This window comes from Cordyceps fumosorosea, assembly GCF_001636725.1.
Source record: "Cordyceps fumosorosea ARSEF 2679 chromosome Unknown scaffold_4, whole genome shotgun sequence".
Taxonomy (NCBI): Eukaryota; Fungi; Ascomycota; class Sordariomycetes; order Hypocreales; family Cordycipitaceae; genus Cordyceps; species Cordyceps fumosorosea.
In genome coordinates this window covers 1031897-1054747 of record NW_017387304.1, presented here as the reverse complement: position 1 = coordinate 1054747, position 22851 = coordinate 1031897, and the positions used below count along the sequence as shown (strand labels likewise).

The window sequence follows — 22851 nt, the reverse complement described above, 5'->3', positions numbered from 1 at the left end:
GGCCACAGGCAGTAGAATACACTACGTCCTGTCTCATTCTTAATTATAGTTATTTAGTAGGCTAGAAATACAGTTATTAACTTAGAAAATAGTAAGCCTTACTTCTTTTTTTAAAGGTACTATAACTAGAAGCTCCCTACTAGTCCTATCTAAGTATAGTACTAAGAAAAAATAAAACCTACTAGTTTATAGTGTAACGGTGGCTCTTCTCTAATCCACAGTAAATCTGTTTCTTAGGAAGTGAGTCAGGTTGAATGCACCACAGGTGCAGATGAGCAGTATCGTAGCTTGAGTCACGTTTAGGAGATTACTCCCAATAGTAGAACTATTGCTTAGATTGATCAGTAGAGATCTAGACTACCTAACTATGGGAATACCTCCTCCTTAAGTACCCGTCTATCTCTCTACTGTAAGCTGGCTCATGAGGCTCATCTAACTATCCCAATGATCCTGCGTAGCTGGATCATCTCAATGATCCAATGAGCCATCACGTGACCTCATGTGCCAACTAGGCTGTGGGCGTGCCTACCCCGGCGGTCCGGCCCAGCCCCGCATTGATGCAGCAGCGTTCGTAACATATAGAGGTAGACACTATTTTAAATAGATGAATTTTTCTATAATAGTATTAGTATTAAGGACTAGCCCTACAGCTACTATAAGTAGGCATTAATATAAGGTTAAATTAAATCTCTTATAGAGGAAGAGATAGGGAGGTTATAATAAAGTGGCTACTATATATAAGGGGGAGTCCCCCCCCTATTAGCCCTATACTTTAGGCCACTAGGCTATTAGTCTAGCTCTCGTCACGTTCAGCTGTGGCCCCCTGCTTGTAGGCGCCAGCGATGCAGAGCAACCGGCGGAGGGGGGGGTGTTGCCTCCATGGCCGTGTCCTAGAGCAGGGGGGGTCCGGCGCTAGGGTGCTGTTGATTCTATAGACCGGCGCCGGCCCCGGAGGTGTTGCCTAGGCTCTTCGAGCAAACCGTTCCGGACGGTAATGGCATTATAGTGGGCCTCAGGGTAAGGCCGGCTAATTGTCGTTCCCGGTGGGAAGACGTCCCGTCTACTCCCCTATAGATAAGCTGTTAATTAGTAGATTAGTAGTTAGGTCAGTAACGACTAGCGAACACTGGCTATTGTATGTTTTTCCTTTTTGCCCTTTTTTGTTCTAATTATGCTGTGCAATTTCAATATTCAGTTCAATAGGTAAATGCTGGGGCAGCCTTCTCCGTCCTGTTCTGCCCAGTATCCCCATTCCCGATGAACCGTGCTGCCTCGTGTCGTGTTACTTGATCGTGGGCTGGGCTATGTGAAAGGGGCGCATTTTCTTTGCACTCAAAATTTTAGATCTGACATTTGCAATTATCCTGCGCACCAAACCACAGAATGACTCAACCAAGAAAGAGCATCAACAAAAACTCCAACAACGCCGCGCTATTCTTTCGACCGCCCCATAGTGATTTGATAGTTCAGTTTGAAACGACAAGGCAAAGGCAGATGTACATCCATGATCCATTTTCAAAAAACCCTCAACGCCCTTGTCTCTGCCTTTTCACTTCAGGGGCTCAGGTACAATGGCATTGACTCCATTGTAAGTCGACGACGAGCAGCAGCCTTCGTGGTGAAAGACTAGCCACGCCATGTTGTGAGCTGCGTTGGCCGTGTTCCTTTGTGTCGAGGTGGAAGGCTTGTCACAGATTCCGCTTCTATCGCCGGTGTGACACACGGCACGCCGTAAATTCTGCATGGCCTAACAAGGCCGGCGCTTGTTGCTGCAGCTCTGCCTTCTCAGTCTGCGCCACTCCGCTGTTCATTTGACAAGAACCCGAGAAGATGGGCGAAAATAGGGGCCGTTGACGGCGCCTTAGCCAGCCTCTTCCATCATCTGCATAAACTCGTCGAGGTTGACGCCACCTTTGCCCTCATGGTCGAGGTGGTCGATCATGCTGAGGATCTCCTCTTCGGTCAGGCTGCGATCCTCTTTGATGTCCTGGGCGAGATGGCGCATGTCGTCGACGGAGATGATGCCGTCCTGATCGTAATCGAACATGGCAAAGACTTTGGCGGCCTCCTCGCGCGGGTCGCGGCCAGCGATAAGCTTAGAGGCGCAGAGGCGGAACTGATCGAGATATAGGTGCAGTCGGTTAACGGGGCAGTCGCGGTCCTGCCAATCTGGCGGCACGGTGCCGTAGCTCTCGAGCTCGCGGTAGTATTGAGGCTTGGAAAGGTCAAATCCGAGCGCGGCGAGGGAGTGGCGGAACTCGTAGCTGTTGAGGTAGCCCTTTTTCTTCATGTCCATAAGATCGAACTGTAGTTTTTGGCGCGCTTGTGTGAGCTGGGCTTGTTGATTTTGTAACGGAACAGGTGGGCGCTTACCACTTCGTCAATGTGCTCACGGTCCTCGTCGGGGATGCCGGCGTAGTCCTCGTTGGACGACACCTGCGGCGGCGGCGGAGGTTGGCGCTGTCGCTGCTCCTGGCCGGTGCCGACGGCGGCGATGGAGCGCCCGGCGAATGGTCGCGGTGTCGCGGACTGCGAGCTGAAGCCCATTGGTCTGGAGGCCATGGTCGCGGCCGATGGGTTTGTCGATCGGGCAAGAAAACGGCTTGTTTGTGTCCAAAAAAAAAAAGGGAGCAATGCCCAGATGTCCAAACTAAGTGGGAACAAAGGGAAGCCAAGAAAAAGGATTAATGGAGATTCATAAACACAAATTGTTTGTAACAAAGTTGCGACGCAGCAAGCAAGAACGGCGAGCCCGTCTGATTGATAATCTTGCGCGTGGGAAACAAGGTTGAGATGAGAGAAGGCGGTAAACGCTCCCACGATGGCCGATGAGGAACAACTGGCTGGCGGGTTTGGTCACTTTTGCGACGCGACCTGGCAAAAGAGACGCGTGCGACTGACTGAAGTGGGCAGAGGTGCGCCTCGCAGTCACACGCATGTACTTTGCTGGGCGGTAGCTCACAGGCAGAAGTAGGCAGCAGGCCACCTGCCAAAAGGTTACCAGCTCTAAGCGCTGTGATTAGTGCAGGTTAGTCAGCACAGCTCACCTGGCCAATGGCAGCAGTGAATTGACCAGTGGAGGCAACAGCCTGAGGAAACGCCTAAGAACGCCTAACCCAGCTGGGTTGCACCGTGCACAAAGGCTGCCTGGGCACCTGAAGACCTGAAGGGAATAAAACCCCCCCAGCACACCCAAGAACACATGGGCACCCACTCTAACTAACTGAACTTCCCCCGAAAGCTGCACGGGAAAAAAACGAAGGCTGGCTGGGGCGAACCTCTGAACCTCAACCCATCCAGGCTTCGTGCTAGAGCGAAACCTCTCGCCACATCACATCACCAAAGCTAAGAGGTCACCTCTCCGCGGCGCGTCTTCGCCATTCACTTCTTGTCCTTCATCTACTCTGGCAGAAGTGTCTTTTTTCGTGGCATCTCAAGCATTCATTCTTTGATTTTCTTTTTTTGTCTTCTTCCTTGCGGCGCGTCAGCTACGTGGCGAGCAAGGTCTCTCAGGCCGAAATTTCTCTCCTACGCGCGCAAACGAGCAGCTGGTCAGAACCGCGCGCCAGTCGTTCATCCCAGCCCATCACCCCATCCATCTACGCTCCCTCGAACGAATCAGCAACATCTTTGCGGTCGATGAATCTATAACGCGCGACTCGTATCGATCATCGATTTTTTCCCTCGTTCAGGTTCAGCAAGGTCTACTGGTCAGCAAGCTTGCCTCAACACCTCCTGACGGCACCACATCTGATCCCCCTGCCCATCTCCAGCGACCGTAATCATGTCGTTTGGAAGTGGTGGCTTCGGTGGCTTCGGCCAAAACAACAACCAGCAACAGGCCTCTGCTTTTGGCACCTTCGGCCAGAATAACAATACCAACACAGGTACGTTCCACCAGCCCACTTCGCGCCTCCATCTCCTGTCGAAGCCATCCCTACTATGGGTGATGTGCTGACCAACTCTTGTTTTTTTCACCCAGGCTTCGGTGCTGCTGCAAACACAGGCGGAGGCTTTGGCTCCAACACCGGCGGTGGCGTCTTTGGTACCAATACCAATACTGGCGGTGGCTTCGGCAGCGGAGGTAAGCTCCCTCAGCTTTGGCTCCTCAGGCCAGCAGTGCGAGCTCGGTGACGACACGAATCGATGCAGAGTACTAACTTCTACAGGCGGCTTCGGTACGAACAACAATACCGGTGGTGCCTTTGGCAGCAAGCCCGCCTTTGGCGCTCCTGCGACGACGACTGGGAACTCCATGTTTGGCGGCACGACTGCCCAGAATTCTACGACCAGTGCGTTCGGGGGGTTTGGCGCCACCAACACCGCCAACACAACCTCGGGCTTTGGCGCCAATAACAACACCTCAGGTGGTTTGTTTGGCGGCAGCAAACCTACAGGCTTTGGCACCACGACTACCGGCAATTCTCTCTTTGGCGGCGGCGCCAACAACACCACCACGACTGGTGGTTTCGGTGCCGCCTCAGGCTTCGGAGCAAGCAATGCTGTAGCCAGCGGTGACCCCCCGGGTACTGCAGTCGCCCCTTTCCAAGCTTTCACCGAGAAAGATGGCTCTACAGCGACTGCAGCATCCAACGCCTTCCAAAATATTTGTTTCCAGGATCCTTACAAGAAGTGGTCTCCCGAAGAGCTTCGACTGGTCGACTACCTACAAGGCCGAAAACATGGGAACGCCAGCGGGACGGGCGCGTTCGGCGTTTCCTCTGGGTTTGGCGGCGCGTTCGGCGCGACGAACAACAACAATCAGACGGGCGGCGCCTTTGGTTCCAATACCGCCAACACTACGACCGGCAGTGGCCTTTTTGGTAACACTAACAACACCAATACAGGAGGCGCTTTTGGCTCCGGAGGAACCAATGCTTTCGGAGCCGCCGCCGCCAACGCTAACACTGGCGGCGGCTTGTTCGGCAACGCGGCGAAGCCTGCTACCGGTACTGGCATGTTTGGTAACACCGCTGCGCAGACTCAGACCGGCAGTAGTCTTTTTGGGGGCGCCAATCCCAATACCACGAGCGGGTTCGGTACAAACAACAATGCCAGTAACACATTTGGAGCCCCTGCGAACAACACCGGAGGTGGTATTTTCGGCAATACAAACCAGAACAAGCCTGCTGGAACCGGTTTCAGCTTCGGCCAGAATGCCACCAGCAATAATGCCGGCTCAGCCTTTGGCGGTGGCAATACGGCCAGCCCCTTTGGGGCCGCAAACACCGCAAACACTGGCGGCGGTCTCTTTGGTAGCAGCAATACCAATACCCAGCAAGCGTCCGGTGGTCTTTTCGGAAATACCAACAATACACAACAACAACAACAACAACAGGGCAACACCGCCTCCCCCTTTGGTGGTTTTGGCCAACAAAACCAAACGCAGCAGTCTGGTGGCAGCCTTTTCGCAAACCAGAACAAGCCCGCGACAGGTGGACTCTTTGGCAGTGGCGCTGCGACTACCACCAACAATTCCGGTGGCGGTCTCTTTGGCAATGCCGCCAATACTACCCAGCAAGCTGGCTCTGCATTTGGACAGAACACCTCTGGAGGTCTGTTCGGAGCCGCAAAGCCTGCTAGCGGCGGTGGCCTCTTCGGAGCCAGCACCAATGCCCAGACCAACACCGGTGCTGGTGGCCTCTTCGGCAATGCTGGCAATAACGCCCAGCAGAACACATCTGGCAGTCTCTTCGGTGCCGCAAACAGCAACCAGCAGAAGCCTAGCGGTCTTTTCGGCTCCTCGACGCAAGCCACTAGTGGCAGCGTATTTGGCACACAGAACAATCAAGCGCAGGGTTCGTCGCTCTTCGGCGCAGCCAACAATCAGCAGAACCAGCAAGGCTCAGCCTTTGGTGGATCCCTGCTTGGCAATTCTCAGCAAAATGTTAATGCTCCCCAGGGCCTCACTGCCAACCTAAACGACGTTTCTGCTTACGGCACGCCAGCTCTTTTCTCCAATCTTGGTGGAAACGAATCCCCCAACCCCGGACCTCTTGCCACGCCGCTCAACGGCAACTCTAAGCCTCGCCGGAGCTCTATTCTTCCTATGTACAAGCTTGCCCCAGCTTCCGCTTCTCGCTTCGCCACTCCCCAGAAGCGCGGCTTTGGCTTCTCCTATAGCAGCTATGGTACTCCCGGAGGCAGCCCTGCTAGCCTCTCTAGCACACCAAGCGGTCTTGGACGCAGTCTCCTTGGATCTAGCTCTAGCGGAAGCCTGAGCAAGAGCATGTCGACGAATAACCTGCGGCGCACCTTCAATAGTGAGGATAGTATCCTCGCTCCAGGTGCATTCTCTTCGAGCTCCAATACCCGCTGGTATGGAAGCACTGGATCCAAGAAACTTGTAATCAATCGCGAGATCCGCAGCGATCTGTTCACCACCCCCCAGAAGGATAAGTCTGTGGCCGAAGGCAACGGCACTGGTCGCAAGCTTCTGAAGCGTGTCAGCTTCGACACGAGCAATGTTGACTCGGAGGAGACCACGACGCCGGTCCGCACTCTTCCAGCGCCATCCAACGACAGCCCCGGCACAGAAGTGGACGATACCCCTCGCCAGCCTAAGCCTATCACCAATGGTGCCAAGTCGCCTGAGATGGAACAGGTCTCCAGTGGCAAGGAGCTTGCCGTTGTGCAAGAGGACAGTAATGCCACTGCTAATGTTGCTTCTGAGAACACCCTAAGCAACGGTTTTGATAATCTGCCTGGCCAGTACTGGATGAAACCGAGCAAGGAGGAGCTGCAAGCTATGAATCGCATTCAACGACAGAAGGTTGATGCATTCACAGTCAGTCGTGACAATGTCGGTGAAATCAGGTTCAAGGTTCCGGTCGATCTGAGCAGCATAGATTTGGACGAGATTTGCGGTGGCATCATCCAGCTAGAACCACGCTCCGCGACAGTCTATCCTATCGCGGCCAAGAAGCCTCCCATGGGCAAGGGCCTCAATGTTCCCGCCAGAATCTCTCTGGAGCAATCTTGGCCTCGTGGCGGGCGTGAGAAGCGTGTCACAAGCGATCCCAGACGGTTTAATAAGCACATTGAGCGCCTGCAACGCATTCCCGATACTACTTTCGAAAGCTACGACAAGGACAGCGGTGTCTGGGCCTTCTCTGTTGAGCACTTTACGACCTATGGCTTGGACGACTCTGACGACGATGAATCGGACGCTGAAATTGAAACCTCACGTGAGATGGCAGTTGATGCAACTCCTCAAGCCAAGACCCGCGACGAAACGACTGAAGTGTTGAGCGAGCGCAGCAGACAACTTTTTCGCCGCAAGGCTGTACCTGGTGCCTTTGATGAGCATGAAGATGTCTATGAAGATGATATGCCCCTAGAGCAGTCTTTTTTAGGGGTTAGCTCCGCGGATTCTGCGCCCAATGAAGTCAGGCTGTCTCTAGAAATGGAAGACGTTGCTGACATGGACGAAGAATATGACGAGTCCGATGACGAAGACATGGCGAGAGCTTTAGTCGGACCGCATCACGCCGCGGAGCTCCTCGAAGCCTCGCCGGAGGATGAGCAGGATGCCAAGAGAGGAATCCCAGGCGGCATCCTTCGAGCCCGAATGCGAGCCATCAAGGACTCAGCTGGTCCTGTTCGGCTCGAGGTGCCTGATGGCGATGACTGGACGGAGATGTTACGAAAGACTGTTAGCCCGATGAAGCGTGACAGACAGGAGCTTCGAGAATTGAATGAATCGCCGTCGAAGAATGCTAGTGGCGAGCAGGACGACAACCTCATCGGCTCTGTTTGGGGACGACGCAGCATGGGCCGCCCAGACAAGAATGAGAACTTAGTAGCAAACGCGGCATTGGATAAGAGTCGCGGGTTTGCCACCAGTATCGACTTGATGAACTCATTGTTTGAGAAGCCCAAGCCTATCCGCGAAAGTGTGCGCGTTTCTCGCCCAGGAATTGGATTCCCCCAGGTTGGTGCCCTTGTTACAATCTGATTTCTTTTCTTGTCGTCTGCCCAACGGAATTCTCTCGAGAAGAACAATTTGTACCTAGTCTTGATTCCCAATAAATGCTAAAAAAATTTCGTTTCAATAGTGGCCATATAACCGACACGACAAGTCCTTCGACGCGGATGAGAAAGAACTTGCCTCTCAGCGGACTCCAAGAGTCACCTGGGGACCAGACGAAACGATAGTCGTCACTCAACCGCACGAGAAGCTCCAGTTACGGCGACTTCTCCGCGATGATGTTGATATTCTGAGCGTCCAAAAAACCAGCATCCAAAGCGAGAAGCAGAGTATTTGCCTGGCCAAGTTTTCTAACCAGGTACGCCTAATTCTACGTAGAAGCACGACGGTTTACTGATTAGTCAAATAGTCATCCACGAAGTTCTTGCACTCTCAGGATCGGCTGACCGACGTCCACATGCTTGGCGGAGCACCTTTCGCTGTGCTGCGTCCGACTGGCCTCAAGGACATTTTCAATCATCAGGATATGACCGACCCTGCTGTTCTGCAAGAACAACAGGTGTGGGAGCTTGCCAACATCCTCTTTGGCCATGAATCTACCCCCAACATGCCTGTGCACATGGCGCGTAGGAAGAAGCTCGCTGCGTTTTGGACCGAGCTTGTCGAACAAGCCTCATCTGCAGCCATCGCCAAAGCTGTCTCGAGCGAAGAAAAGGCAGTCACTTGTCTTGCTGGTCATCGTATCACAGAGGCTTGCAAGTACCTTTTGGAAGGAAGAAACTTTTGTGTTAGTACTCTAGTGTCTTTGATTGATACTAGCGACTCAGCCAAAAAAGAGATGAAGGAACAGCTCAAATCCTGGCAAGACTCCAAGATGCTGTCTGAATTCCCGGAAGCCATCCGAACAATCTACGAGATACTAAGTGGCAACGTGTCAGTTTGTGAGGGTCTAAAGGACGTGCCAGTCGAGGATCGCATGGACTCCTTTGTCATTTCGAAAAAGTTTAGCCTTGACTGGAGACAGGCCTTTGGTATGCGGCTGTGGTATGCGCTGAACAAGGACGAGGACGCTCGGTCTGCGGTTAAGAAGTTCAAAGATGATATTTACCAGGACAAGGAGGACCTCCCAGAGCCGTGGTACGTGGAGCAGGGCGTTACAACTATCTGGTTTGATGCAGACTCCGGCAGGCGCCAGAATCTTCTCTGGGGCTTGCTTCAATTGTACGCTGAGCCGGACACGGATCTAGAGGCCATCCTTCGACCCGAAAACTCTCAGTTGTCACCTCTCGATGTCCGCCTCACCTGGCAACTCGGACAGGCTCTTTTGGCAACCGGCAACATCGCATATGGAGAGCACGACATCATTAAAGCTGATGCTGCAACTGTTGCTTATGCGGCTCAGCTGACCAGTGCTAGCGAATGGTTAGAGGCCACCTTCGTCCTGCTGCATCTCCGTGACGCGGGCGCTCGCAAGCAAGCTCTCCAGGAGCACATTTGTCGCCATGCTGACCGCATCGGCGCTGAGAACGGACCCAACTTCACTACGCTTACCGAGAAGCTCCTGATTCCTGCTAGCTGGATCTGGGAAGCTCTTGCGCTGTTCATGCGCAGTGTGAGGAAGGATGCCTCCGGCGAGGTGCAGTGTCTGCTCCGCGCCGGCTCATATGAGGAAGCGCACCGTGTTTTGGTGAACCAGGTGGCTCCGCAGGCTATCGTGGAGCGTAACTATGCCGGTCTATCGGAGCTCATCTCGCAGTTCAAGGGCCGCCAGGATAGCATATCGCAATGGTCCCTTGGGGGTGAAATATATGGCTACTTCCTCAATTTGATGCAGCACCGCAGCAAGAATGAGAGCGTACCGTCTACGCTACTTGAAAGGTTGCTCGTTGGACTGAACTCCATGAGAGAGAGCGGTCCCGACAGGGAAATTCTACGATATGCCGCGGTTTCGGACATGGCTGACGAAACGGCAAGGGAAATTCTCAAGATGGCCCAGAAGAAGCAGGTACGTCGTTGCATAGTACAGTAACTCGCTCTCCCTACATATAGAAGCTAACATAGTCTGGCAGGATATGGATCTGCGGTCAAGAATCTTGCGACTGCCGCTGACACAGGACCGACTTCTTGCCTATTCTGTCGACCTAGGTCTCGATAGGTATCGCGAGGTCATGTCTCACTGAAGGAAAAATGGGTTCACGAGATTGAAGGGAGTTGTTATTTTTTGTTTCTTTGATAATACAGGTGTAGCCTAAAGGGCGCAATGGCAATTTCTTTTGGGAATGTAGGAATGGAGGAGAATGGGCAAAAAATCGGCGAAGTTGCGTCTGCGTCTGCGTCTGCGTTGCTGTGCCAGTCTTGCATTGGTTCTTCTTTCAAATCATTTTATCCCCTTGCTGCTAAATTGCAAGGTGTTTTTCGGGGGGAGAATTCGCAGACAAAAAGCTTTATGTAGAATACTTATAGTAAAATTAGATAGGATATTATTTCTTCTTCAAAGTGTCTTGTTTTGGCGGCTTGGTCATTGTCGTTCACCTTGGGTGTGTATGTCATGGTTAACGTAAAAGCCGGCTCCGTTTGTCTCCGTTAACCAGCAGACACTTTAGCAAAGAAAGCAAAAGCATTCAACAATTCCAATTGATATCATACCCCGTATCCTGACCAAGTTTCGCCCTATCATCGTACAAAAGTCGATCCAGACGCCCCTGTACCTCCTAAAAAGCAAAGAATTCGCAAATCCAAAGCGCCATCACCGTAGTAAATATACGAATACAACATAGTTTGTGTCCATGGACATTACTCTTCCTCGCCAGAAGCGTCGACGTCCCCTTCCTCTTCTTCCTGCCCTTTCCGTTCCTCCCCTGGCCCCTTGTGTTCTTCTTCTCCTTCCGCTACCGCCACTTGCTCCTCCTCCCCATCACCATCACCGTCCTCTCGCCTTTCGCTTTCTCGCTGGTCCTCCTCTTCCTCACCTTGCTCGTTGTCGTCCTCTTCGTCCTCTTCGTCCTCTTCGTCCTCTTCTTCGTCGTCATCTTCCGCTTCTGGCTCCTCTTCCTCGTCTTCGTCCTGATCGGCACCAGACTCTACGGCGGACTCCTCCTCCTCTTCCTCCTCCTCCTCGACTTCGTTGACAGCGGCGCGGCCGCCATCCCCGTTCGGCCCAAGCAGCTGAACCTCCACCTGATCCTTGGCGGACTCCTCCTCCTCTACAGCCACACCGACGCTGTCGCCGTTGGTCTGGGCGTGATGGGCCGCGTCGGGTTTCCAGCCGGGTGGCAGCCCTGGGCCGCTGTCCGCGTTGCCGTAGTCCGACTTCTTAGTTCCCTTAGGGAAGCGGCCTGGGCCGCGGCCGGTGCCGCCGCCTTTCCGCCGGGAAGAGCTACTCCGGGCGCGGTTCAGCGGCGGCCGACCACGTTTTCGAGGGACGCCGTTGTTGGTCGAGGCGCGGCGCCGTCGGTCGCGACGGTTTCCACCGACGGCAGGGAAGACTTCAAATCGAGTGGGCGGGATGTCTTTGTAGGCGGCGTCCCACGTCCTCACGACATCTTCCTCGTCAGCATCCCGCATCAGCTCATCCTCAGGCTTGATGGGCTTCTCTTCCGGCTCAGCTTTTTCAATGGATGCTGCCGGCGCCGGTACGGGTTCCTCTTGATCAGCAGCATCTTGAGTCTTATCCCCATTCGTCTGCTCTGACTTTTCGGTGCTCTCACCATTCGACCCCTCCAACAACTTGGCTTCATCGTCCTCGCGCGGAGCAATGGCGTTGATTGGGGGTCCAAATTCGAAATTAACGGCATTGGATCTACCCATCACGTATGGGGTCCAAACCAAGGCCTCGGATTTGAGCCTAACGTAGCCTTTGCTTTCCCATTTTTCCCAGTAACTTCGGCAATATTCCAGGTCTATTCGGAAGGCGTAAAGTTTTGTTTCGGGGTCACGGACGAGAGCTCTGAGCCCCTCGAGCGCAGAAATGACATCATCCGGCGTCATGCCAGTGTCATCCGACATCTGTTTGATACTTAGTCCGTTCGTTTTGAACTCTGCGGATTCAACTATGTCCAGAAAGTAACGACAGAGGCGGAGCCGCCAGTAGTTCCTGTATGACACCAGACCCATGTCGGAGAGAGGTTTCTCTGGCGAGCCAGTCTTCTTCTCGACTCTCGTAAGTAGGTAGGAAAAGTCAATCAGCAAATTGCCATAGCCTTTGCGTTGGTGAATCGGGAGAGTCAAAATACACGAAACGTTGTTCTGACTGCTTGCTCGTTTCTCCTTCGAAAAGTAGCCGACAAAATGATATCCGCAGTCATCGTATTCGCACAAGACGTAAAATAGGAAAGGCTCCACGTCATAGTACAGCGTCTTGGAGCCAAGAAATAGCTTGGCCAGAAGACACAGGTTCTGGCAATACACTGGGTGCTTGCGGCCGTCCACTTCAAATACTGAAATTGATTCATGCCTGTAAATCTCGTCGCCAGGTGGGTGCTTCGTACCGCATTTCAGCTTATGTCTCCACGCGACATAATCCGAGTTCATATATTTGAGACAGAATTCGCATATGTAGAGGACTCGGTTTCTGCTATACTCGGCAGGGTATGGCGCCGCGTACCAAGTTTCAATCTCCCAGCCGCCAAACTCGATACATTCGATTTGGCTCGCGTGGTCGCTGTTCTTCTTGTGGCGTCGCACAGGCATGTCTTGTTCTGCTTGCATCGCGAGCACACGAGCCCGCCACTCATCTTCCGCTTGTTGCTTCGCTTTGTCGAAGCGTTTGCGGTCGTCAGCTGTGGGAAATGTCTTGGACGTGTCTGCTTCCGCCTCTGTCAAGATGCCACCGTACGGCTTGCCCTTTGCTTCATCCGTCTCTTTATCAAAGAATGAATAGAAGGGTTGAGAGTACACATCTGAGCTGAATGGTGTCGGCATGGCAGATATCGGTACGTCAAATCCAACCGAAGAGGATTGCTGGGCAATTGAGCGTGGCGTTCGGACAGTGCTGGGACGCTTCCGGTCCCGGCGCCGACGGGAGAGGAACTCCTTGAGGTTTCCAGGCCGAACGTGGAACTTCAGAATCAAGGAATGTCTCGAGCGCTTCTCCGTTGTAACGAGACGCTGCTGAGTGGACTTGTGTCTGGGCGTGCGACCCCGCTTGTGACTGTTGCCATCCGTATCCTGTGTCGAATTGGCTTCGGTGGACAAGTTCCGCCGACGCTTTCGGACGGTAATAACGTCATCCTCGTCTTCATCTTGCAGCGGTGAGGATTTTCTCTTGCGACCGGCGCGAGACACAGTGCCAGTGCCACCGCTTACTTGTGATGCTTTTGCGTCGGAAGCAGCCACGCTGTCAGCTTCGGCATCGTCTTCGTCATCAGATGATTTATCGACGCAATCTGGACATTTCCAACTTTGTGCGTCATTGTCTTCTGTCATCGCTGCTGCTTCGCGAGCACATTGCTGGTGCGCGTGGTCACTGCATCGTTTGCACGACAGGTATGCTTCAAAGTCTTCGCTCGGGTCATCCTCCTCATCTTGCTTGCAAAAAATACAGGCATTGCTGGGGCCAGCGACGGACGCATCTTCTTCTTCCCGCTCGTCAACTTCTTCCTCCCAGGCAGCTCCCTCTTCGTCGTCGGCCTCGCTCTCGTGCGTTGAAGCTTCGCTGTCGCCTTCATCGTCGGATTCGGGTCGTATTTTGACAAGATCGACATCCTCATCTTCATCAGAATTCCCCTCTTCCCCTTCTCTTTCTTCTTCTTCTTTTTCTTCTTCGTCGTCTTCGTCATCGTCGCCGTCAGTCGGGGGCTTTGCGCTGGCAACTATTGATTCGTGTCCGGCGTTGATTTGTTGTTGAAGAAGGTCATTGTCTTCCTCTCCCTCGGCATCCTCATCCCCCTCTTCGATTTCTTCTCCGGATGCATCACGGTCGCTCATTTCGTCGTCGCCATTACGGAAGATTGCATTCGCTACGCCAGGGCCAGATGAGGAGTCGTACGCCCCATCCTCTGAGATCATGACGCTTTGTTGGAGCTGTTCTTCCATGTCTTGGGCGCTCGCCATTCTGTTTTCGGCTAACGAGTTCCACTGACGAGTTCCAAACTATTATTGCGTGCGCATATCGGTCAATTTCGTAGCCTGCGACTGGTTCTAGGACTGCGACACGCTGCAGGCATCCTGTCGTTGCGACGGCGAGGTTCTCATCAACGAACGAATAGGCGAGCTTCATAGACTTCGAGTCAGCCCGGGGCACTTGATGCAGCACTTGGAATCTTACCGTTCAGATGCAGCTTGCGCAATCCTTGCCTTGTTGAGGGAGTTGGTCGCGAATGTGCCCTAGGACAGGCTGTCGCGTCTCCGATCCTCTTCACTGTGCCACTGTCGCGGTTAGCGGCGTACAGTGCGCGCGATCTGATGCCTCGTGCTGACGGGGCATTTTCCCACCTAACGGACCGTGCGCATTTCTCCCTGCGCTAACTGTACAGTCGCGCAGCACCCGTCTCTTTGTAGATTGTGGAAGCCTCAGGCATGCACTGTCCTGAACTAAAGTCAAGGACCGCGAGCCTTTGACCTTGACGGAATTGTCACCCGCCCGCTTGACAGGACAACAACCGCAGCCACGCTATCGATCCGCTCACCAGCTGAAGGGAGGCTCTTCTTCAGCAGTCAATTAAATTGATCCTTACGCATTGATCTACTCCGCGCCGACGCCAAATCGCAAACATGCCTGTCCCCTTCGAGACTCTGCTCCCGTACGCCATCATGGTTGTCGTATGTTGTCGATAATAGCTGCCTCCGATACGGTTTATGGAAGTTAATGGGCTCGCTCTAGATGTTTGGTGCCACCGGAACCGGTCTCGCTGCTATCCGCACCTGGCAAAATGACGGCAAGCGTCCTCGCTATTCCCTCGACCAGTGGGACAAGGTGAGCCTCGCTCATTTCTCGATCTCGGATTGCCTGTGCATCAATTAGCGCTAACATGCAACATAGCAAATGATGGAGCGCGATAACCGTCTCACAGGGAGACCGCGTGGGCAAACGGACAAGCCCGAGGCTCCATTTGGGTTCGAATACTCGAATGGGTGGAAGGTTAGCTTGAGCGAGTCTCTTCCTACTCACAGCCCATCATGCTAACTCTTGGCAGCTCGAAAAGCGCTACAACTAGACGAATCGAACAAGTCGCAGAATCGAATAAATGTTCATCCACTGGGTGCGATGGCGAACTGCCGCCACATGTACATACTGAAGCCTTGTCAGCTGGGGGCCATACCGGCGATAATAAAAAAAATACAAAAATTAGAAACATTACTCGTCATGCAGGATATCGCAAGTCAGTTTCTTTGTCCAGAAATGGCCAGTGAAGTTGGGCGGACCTCGGCTGGCGTTGTCATTATATTGCTATATCTGCTCTATTTTTATTGAGTCGCTCTACCAATGTGCATGCCTGGCAAATTTCTTGACTCGACATATAGCCGCATCGGATACAGCGACCGAGGGTCTGCAGCTGACCGGGTACTGCCTCTCGTCTTTGGCCTTTGCGCTGTCTTGGTCGGATTGGAAGCTTGACCGTGTCCTCCTTGGGTTTGGATATGACCTCGGTCTCAAGTGCCGTATTGTCATTTTGTTGCTTGATGCTAGCCTCCATTTGCGCCAACTCACTTCCAGATGTTGCCGCATTCGCAGAGCCGCAGCCACCGCTGCCCTCGCTATCGTCACACGCGCATGCTGCCTGGCCCTTGTCCGGGGTCAGGCGGGCCAGATCTTCGCCGCTGCGGACGATATCAAGAATAGCACTGGGGCGGACTTTCTCTAGGTTCTTAATTAAACTTCTCGCCGTCCCACGGAAGGCCTCGGGGCTGTAGATGCATTCGGTGCTGAAGTAGTCCAGCTTTTTGTGGTGTGCGTAGAGAACAATCTCCTTTTCGTACGCGTATTTGAGCGGCTTGCTTCTCTTGACGTCGTTAGATGAGTTCCCTGTAACAATACTGGTGCTTCTTGAGAGGCGGGAAAGGTCTCCCCGGAGGAGGTTCATGAGGACTGTTTCGGCGACATCATCCGCGTTGTGTCCGGTGACAACATGCTTGATCTCTAGCAATTTCGCGCCGCGATCAAGTGCTTGTCGTCTAAAAACACCACAGTATGTGCAGTTTCCCTTCTTTCCAATGGTCTCGACAACTTGGTCCATGGTCCAGCCATATAGCGTGTCGTAACCAACAATCTTGAGGGGCATTTCATATTGAACCGCGTTGCGTTTCACGGTTTCTAGAGAATCATCTCTGTATCCCTTGATACCTTCGTCTACGCTGAGCAGCACGAGGTCAAGGCCATAATCATGTCTTTCGTTCAGTGTCTTGAGAACCGATGCAAGAACTGTTGAATCTTTGCCACCCGATGCACCTATGGCGACCTTTTCGCCTCGTATAAATAACCTGGATGAAATAATCGTATGGTGCACTTCATCTTCAAACACTGCTAGGAAGCAATCTTTGCAGAGCTTGTGGTGGTTCTTCGGCCTCTTAACGACGGCCTTTTGTGAGTTACACCTCATGCATGGTGAGGGTGGCATGGTAAAATCTTTCGAGTAAGAGTGGACGGTCCGGGGACAGGGCAGAAGATCCCGGAGGGAACCAGGATCTACCAGGAAGATGTATGCAGCAAGGCGACGAAGTCTAGCCTTCCCACTCAAATGCTGAACAGCGTATCGCGTACGATGGGAGTTGAGTCACACGTAGAGAGGACTGCCACAAATTTTGAAGCGCCGAACATTGTACAGGGTAAGCCACTTCGCGCCACGCGCATCACAACTTCACGTGATGCACAGCCACAGCATCACCAGCCACGGGTAGAAGCGAAGAAAGGTGGACCCACAAACTGTGGCACTGGCCCACTGAAAGCCCTAATTTTTCGCCCACCAGCGCAATTTCAGTCTTGTCTGCTTTTCACCCCATCCGCAAAGGGCCTCTTGACTTTTGCTTAAGCACACCCCAGAGCATCACCGCCCAACAGTCAAAATGGTGAGTACTTGAACATGGAATAACCTCTCTATCTCTCATGGCCGCAGTTTTGTGAGTCAACTGTGCTTCGGCACAATTGATGCCGTGCGCTCGAAGCGATACCGATTCACCCTCGTCGTCGCCGGCGCCGGCAACAATACCACACACATCCCGATCGAAATTTTTTCCTCCACGATATCACATCGAGAAGGATTGGTTTCAATGGGATTGACTTGGCTGGAGATCATCGCATACGTGCCGGCGCAGAAATGCAATGGCCGATGCGTGTCTCGTTTAGAGTTCAGAGAAGACCTGCTTGGTAGAGCACAATGCTGATGTCTTCTTTTCTCAATGACAGCCCCCCAAATCTGGCAAGAAGGCCGCCCCCGCCCCTTTCCCTCAGGGAAAGGCTGGCTCCAAGAAGGCTCCTAAGGTATGTCGCATTTCCAAAACCTGGTCGTCGACTCGACATGCCGCTAACCAGCGCAGAACCCTCTCATCGAGCGCCGCCCTCGCAACTTCGGCATCGGCCAGGACATCCAGCCCAAGCGCAACCTGTCCCGCATGGTTAAGTGGCCCGAGTACGTCCGCCTCCAGCGCCAGAAGAAGATCCTTCAGATGCGCGTCAAGGTCCCCCCGGCGATCTCCCAGTTCTCCCACGTCCTCGACAAGAACACCGCCGCTCAGGCCTTCAAGCTCCTGAACAAGTACCGCCCCGAGACCAAGGCTGAGAAGAAGGAGCGTCTCCTGAAGGAGGCCACCGCCATCAAGGAGGGCAAGAAGAAGGAGGACGTCTCCAAGAAGCCCTACACCGTCAAGTACGGTCTCAACCACGTCGTCGGCCTCATCGAGAACAAGAAGGCCTCGCTGGTCCTGATCCCCAACGACGTCGACCCCATTGAGCTCGTCGTCTTCATCCCCTCTCTCTGCAAGAAGATGGGCGTCCCCTATGCCGTTGTCAAGGGCAAGGCCCGTCTCGGCACGGTCGTCCACAAGAAGACCGCTGCCATCCTCGCCGTCACCGAGGTCCGCTCCGAGGACAAGACTGAGCTCTCCAAGCTCGTTTCCACCATCAAGGACGGCTTCATGGACAAGCACGATCAGGCCCGCAGACAGTGGGGTGGTGGTATCATGGGCGCCAAGGCCCAGATGCGCACCCTGAAGAAGCAGAAGGCTCTCGAGGCTGCCACCAAGATTTAAGCAATGTAATACCCGTTCATGCATTGGGTTTTTTAAAACGGGATCAACGGTGTTGCCAGGTTAGGTCATGACAAAAAAATGAATAAAATGTTAAGCCATATGATCTATCAACGTATTTGCCAATGTGAGCGCTATGCGATGCGTACACAACGCTATAGCTGTGATTGTTTCGTCAACAACATATCCTACTAACTACCTACTATCGATCTGACCTTTTTTTTTTTTTCGATGAGCGTGGTTGCAAACTGAATGTCTTTGGCTCGGCTAATCCTGAGCTGTGAAGCGCTTGCTAGTTAGACGTCGCGACGACTGCTCGATCGAGTACAGGATTGGAAAATCTAGCCTTAACATGCCTTCCCCATACCCAAGCTCTCTATGCAAGTTCATAACAATATTGCCCTGGACGTTATCACTGTCGATGGTATCGTCATTATCGCCACTATTCTCACCACTGTTATCAGCATCGTCACCGTCATCACACATTGCCTATATTGTGACATCAGCAAATCAGCGAGCCTGGGGTGACTCAAATGTCTTTCTATCGTACGAGATGTATAAAAGAGCCAAGATGCCCCCCAGTCAATGGCTTGTACAGGTGGATGCATGCCAAAGCCCTCGTACCAACTGGTGACGTGTCTCTGGCTGAGCTCCTAGAGATTGACAGTCATTTCGAGGATAGTTTGTTTTCTCTCTAATCTGAATCTTCGCCAATAATGATGAGGGGCCAAGGAGGAGACCTTTCGTCAGACTCCTCCCTCACAAATGCTTCTTGCGTATCTGCAGGGCAGATATTGGGTCGATAACCTCCTCTAACAAACGTGAGTGGTAAATAGCATCGCAGTTTTGCTCAACGATTGCTTGTTTGCAAAGAAGAGCAAATCAAAAGTACAGTCGGCATGGGCGCATCTTTGCACAAGCTTCTGCATTAGGCCTTCGATTACTGCTCCCGTAGCCTTCCCGTTTCGGCAGGGGTCAGAGCAGAGGACTACAGCATATGTGCATACAGATGGATGGGTTTTACAACGTGGCACTGTTCGAGGCGATACTCCGTTCACTGTGCTTGGCGAATGGGCGACGCGTGTGGAGTTTCCTGAAACCATAGGAGGATGAAGACGAGTCGTCTAGCTTGTGAGCCGAATGCAAAGCGAGGCCAGCGCATATGGAAAGAGCTTGATTGTTAACATAGGTCAAGTTAAAAAAAAAAAAGCAAAGAGAAGGGGGCCATTGACCTAATGGTATAATACTGCCCACGCTGAATATGCACAGGCGACCGACGGCAGTGCTGTCCAAGTAGACAAGGGAGCTACAGGGTACGTACATACATAGCTGCAGTTTGCACGGAGCCGGCTCGGAGCCGGTTGGGCATTTTGCCTACTGTTGATTTTTTGGCGTGTGCTTGCAACAAACTAAATAACTCGTGAAGAAATTTATTTAGGCTCCGTCTCGGTTCCGGAAAGCTCGGCGATATTCCCGAGAAGAGGAAGGAAAAAAAACACCTTTTAGTTACTAAGTCAATGGGGCAAGGCTATCAAGGAAGGCTCGCTCGCTCGCTGCTTCGCCTTTAGTGAGACCCGCGATGATTACTGTCATCTTTTCGTTCGGCTGGCTAGCCACCTAGGCTGACAGCTGTCATGTACGCTTCGTTCGAAAAAAAAAAAATCTTCATTTCATTCCATCATCGTCTATCTGTATTCCCAATTGGCGCCATTCGAAAACTTCACGCGATCACATATCGTGGGTTTGTTAGAATCCGGTACATTCTTCGTCTCCCCACGCTGCCCATTCTCAGCCACCAAGAAAGAAAAAAAAGTCGGTGGCAGACTTAGCGGTCATCATTGGATAGGGAAGCTTTCAATTTGATACAGAGCCCTCCTCCGTCTGTTCTCTCGTGTTTAAGTCGCGGCCATGGGTGACGATGCTACAGCCATCACCAGCCACAGCGCCACTGCCGCCGCCGGTATCTGCGACAGTAACAAGATCGCCGTCACCGCCAACGGCATCAACGGCGCCGCATCACCACCACAGCCGACCGGCGCGGCCATCCTCCCGGTCCTCATCGTCGGCGCCGGCCCCAGCGGCCTGCTCCTCGCGCAGTCGCTGCGCCGCCGCGGCGTGCCCGCGCGCGTCTTCGAGCGCGACGCCGACTTCACCACCCGCGGCGTCGGCTGGGGCCTGACGCTCAACTGGGCGCTGCCGGCGCTACGCGCACTGCTGCCCGAGGGCCTCGGCGAGCCCGACGTCCTGCGTCGCGCCGCGTGCGTCGACCGCGCGGCTGTCGAGGCCGGCGCCGTCTCCCGCTTCCCGTACTACGACCTGACTACGGCGGAGCGCATCGCCGCCGCGCCGCCGGCCCCGGAGACGGCTCGGCTGAGGGTGACTCGGCAGCGTCTGCGGAGCCTGCTGGCGACCAATCTCGACATTGAGGTAAGAAACGGAAAAAAGGCTCGTTCTGTTGACTTCCGCCTGCTGCAACGACTGGCTCCGCATCACTGACGCCAACGACGCGCCATATGTATACGTGACAGTAGATGCTAACATCGGTATAGTGGAACATGTCTTTTGCATCGTCTGAGGACCATGGAGAGTCCATCACGGCACACTTCGCCAACGGCGCATCCGTCGAGGGCAGTCTCCTCGTCGCCTGCGACGGCGCCAAGTCGCTCCTCCGGCGACAAATTTTTGCCCAGCAGGACCAGGAGCACACCAACACGCTACCGATCCGCATGATGGGCGTCAAGCTGACCTGCACGCCCGACGAGATCTCGGAGCTTCTCAAGATGGACCCGTTCTTCCTGCACGGCACCAGCTCACACGACAACTCGTTTGGCTACTTTAGCAGTACGTTCCCGTCCGTTCCCAGGCAGAACTTGCGTGTGTGTGTCTTTTCACAACTAAAACAACCGTTCAACTTGTAGTTCTCGACGCGCCGGGCAACACGGAGGAGAGCACGGGGAATTACCTGCTGCAAATCTGCATCTCGTGGCTCGAGGCGGCGGGAAGCTTTCGGGGCCCGGAGGGGGAGCCGACGGCGATCCCGGAGACGAACGCGGAGCGCGCGGCGCTCTTCAGGAGCATCGCCGAGTCGTGGGCGGAGCCGTTCCGGTCTTTGGGAATCAAGGTGCGCGACGACGACGAGGTCAAGGGACTGAAGCTTATGGACTGGGTGCCGCCCAAAGACCTGCGCTCCAAGGGACGCGCAGTGTTGATGGGCGACTCGCTTCATGTGATGACCATGTGTAAGTCTTTTCTTTTCTTTGTCGTGCTACCATCTGCCGTCGATTTCCTTGTTGCTTTTTTCTTGTTGTTTCTTTTTCTTCCGCACTATTGAAAGGGTCCGGGTCCCGAGGACTCGGTCGAGGGGGGTCCGTTCTCCTGCATTGCGTTATCGGTTCTTGTCTGCATGCCGAGGGATGCAATGCAGGTGCCAACGCTCACTAGCGGCTCTTCTTGTCTCGGTGCTGCCCAAAATAGGCGAGACATGCAGGGAACGAACAAGGAAAGAAGACGCGGGCTCAGCTTCTGTCGCACAAGAAAACGTCATCCTATCAGAAAAAGGAAAAAAAAAATGAGGAAGAAAAATGACAAATTCATGATCCATGTACCGAGGCTAACTTTCTTACCTACCATCATCAAGTCCGAGGCGACGGTGCCAACCACGCGCTGGCCGACGCTGAGGACTTTGATCGACACGTGGTGCCGCAGCTGCTCAACAAGCTCAACGGCACGACCAACAACACGGCAGAGCTGCGCGAGGCGCTGTCGCGGTACGAGGCGTCGGTGATTTCCCGCGCGCGGCCGGGCATCTTCGCCTCGCGACAGGCTGGCCACGACGCGCACGACTTTGCCGGGATGAGCCTGAAGAGCCCCCTGCTGACGCCGCGCGTCAAGGACCTCGACTACGAGGAGCCCAGCTGAAGGCTGGGCCGGGTCAGGCCATTCGCGGGTGGTGGTGGCCGTGGTACGAGGAATGTCTCTTTTGGCGGTTTCTTGATGGTTTAGCATATAGAGCTGCTTTTCTTGGAGCACGGCACCGGCGCCGTGAATTCTACATGAAACACGGTGAACGTGGTAAATGGGGCGATGCGCGAAGGCTGAGCCATACTGAGGCGTGTTGGTTGGTTGGTTGGCTGGCTGGTTGCTCTGCCTTCCTTCAATACACCTGTGTGAATAGACAAAAGTCAACCGCCACGGTTTGTTTCAACAAACGAATCTCAGTACAGTAGCATGGACCGTCAAGACTAAAATCACATGATGATTGTAAGAAATCAAAAATGAATTTCGACTCACGTTTCTTCACATTTATCCTATTACTGACTGTATTGCATGTGCTGGTGGGACAACCGTTTTGTGTTTTATCGCGCCCGAGCCCAGATTGCGCCTCAAATTCCCACAACGGCAATGGGGAGGGAGAAGGGAACCCATCAAAAAAGGCTCATCCACACACAGATGGATGCGCCCGCCCATTCAAGTTTCCACAATCCCAAGCCCGCCCAAGTTCCCAGAAAAGCCCGCCGCCACATGATCGGCAGACCTGGAGGGGCTTGGTTGTGGCGTTTCTCGCTTGTATTCTTCCCTTCCCACCTTCCCGGTTCATCAATATCGTCTGTGTGTTATTCAAGGTGCTCTGGCCAGCTGAGGCGTCCCCGGCCCCCAACAAGGGTTTTATCGGAAGGTTGTTTTTTTTTTTTTTTCTTTTTTAAGAAAGGAAAACTTACATACAGACGCTTTCCAAAAAAAAA

General features: G+C 53.5%; 7 protein-coding genes across 7 annotated transcripts; 4 read left to right on the top strand and 3 right to left on the bottom strand.

Moving 5' to 3' along the window:
- Positions 1-1861: 1861 nt before the first annotated feature.
- ISF_02516 (EF hand family protein) lies at positions 1862-2562 on the bottom strand (the record flags this gene model as incomplete). Its single annotated transcript, XM_018846122.1, has 2 exons — positions 1862-2305; positions 2374-2562. 2 exons carry the CDS (start codon positions 2560-2562, stop codon positions 1862-1864), a joined length of 633 nt encoding a protein of 210 aa, XP_018706829.1.
- Positions 2563-3784: 1222 nt separating this feature from the next.
- On the top strand, positions 3785-10110 carry ISF_02515 (nucleoporin SONB; the record flags this gene model as incomplete). The annotated part of the gene is made up of 6 exons (XM_018846121.1): positions 3785-3887; positions 3983-4084; positions 4170-7933; positions 8058-8288; positions 8340-9935; positions 10000-10110. The coding sequence occupies 6 exons, from the start codon at positions 3785-3787 to the stop codon at positions 10108-10110; spliced, it is 5907 nt and encodes a 1968-aa protein (XP_018706828.1).
- A 613-nt stretch (positions 10111-10723) lies between these two features.
- Positions 10724-13981, bottom strand: ISF_02514 (Acyl-CoA N-acyltransferase; the record flags this gene model as incomplete). The annotated part of the gene is made up of 1 exon (XM_018846120.1): positions 10724-13981. The coding sequence occupies one exon, from the start codon at positions 13979-13981 to the stop codon at positions 10724-10726; it is 3258 nt and encodes a 1085-aa protein (XP_018706827.1).
- Positions 13982-14641: 660 nt separating this feature from the next.
- Positions 14642-15084, top strand: ISF_02513 (hypothetical protein; the record flags this gene model as incomplete). The annotated part of the gene is made up of 4 exons (XM_018846119.1): positions 14642-14689; positions 14751-14843; positions 14910-15008; positions 15064-15084. 4 exons carry the CDS (start codon positions 14642-14644, stop codon positions 15082-15084), a joined length of 261 nt encoding a protein of 86 aa, XP_018706826.1.
- Positions 15085-15309: 225 nt separating this feature from the next.
- On the bottom strand, positions 15310-16485 carry ISF_02512 (VEG136 protein; the record flags this gene model as incomplete). Its single annotated transcript, XM_018846118.1, has 1 exon — positions 15310-16485. One exon carries the CDS (start codon positions 16483-16485, stop codon positions 15310-15312), a length of 1176 nt encoding a protein of 391 aa, XP_018706825.1.
- Positions 16486-17186: 701 nt separating this feature from the next.
- On the top strand, positions 17187-18112 carry ISF_02511 (60S ribosomal protein L8; the record flags this gene model as incomplete). The annotated part of the gene is made up of 3 exons (XM_018846117.1): positions 17187-17204; positions 17271-17345; positions 17402-18112. 3 exons carry the CDS (start codon positions 17187-17189, stop codon positions 18110-18112), a joined length of 804 nt encoding a protein of 267 aa, XP_018706824.1.
- A 1905-nt stretch (positions 18113-20017) lies between these two features.
- Positions 20018-22027, top strand: ISF_02510 (FAD binding domain-containing protein; the record flags this gene model as incomplete). Its single annotated transcript, XM_018846116.1, has 4 exons — positions 20018-20536; positions 20659-20950; positions 21028-21348; positions 21747-22027. The coding sequence occupies 4 exons, from the start codon at positions 20018-20020 to the stop codon at positions 22025-22027; spliced, it is 1413 nt and encodes a 470-aa protein (XP_018706823.1).
- Positions 22028-22851: the final 824 nt, after the last annotated feature.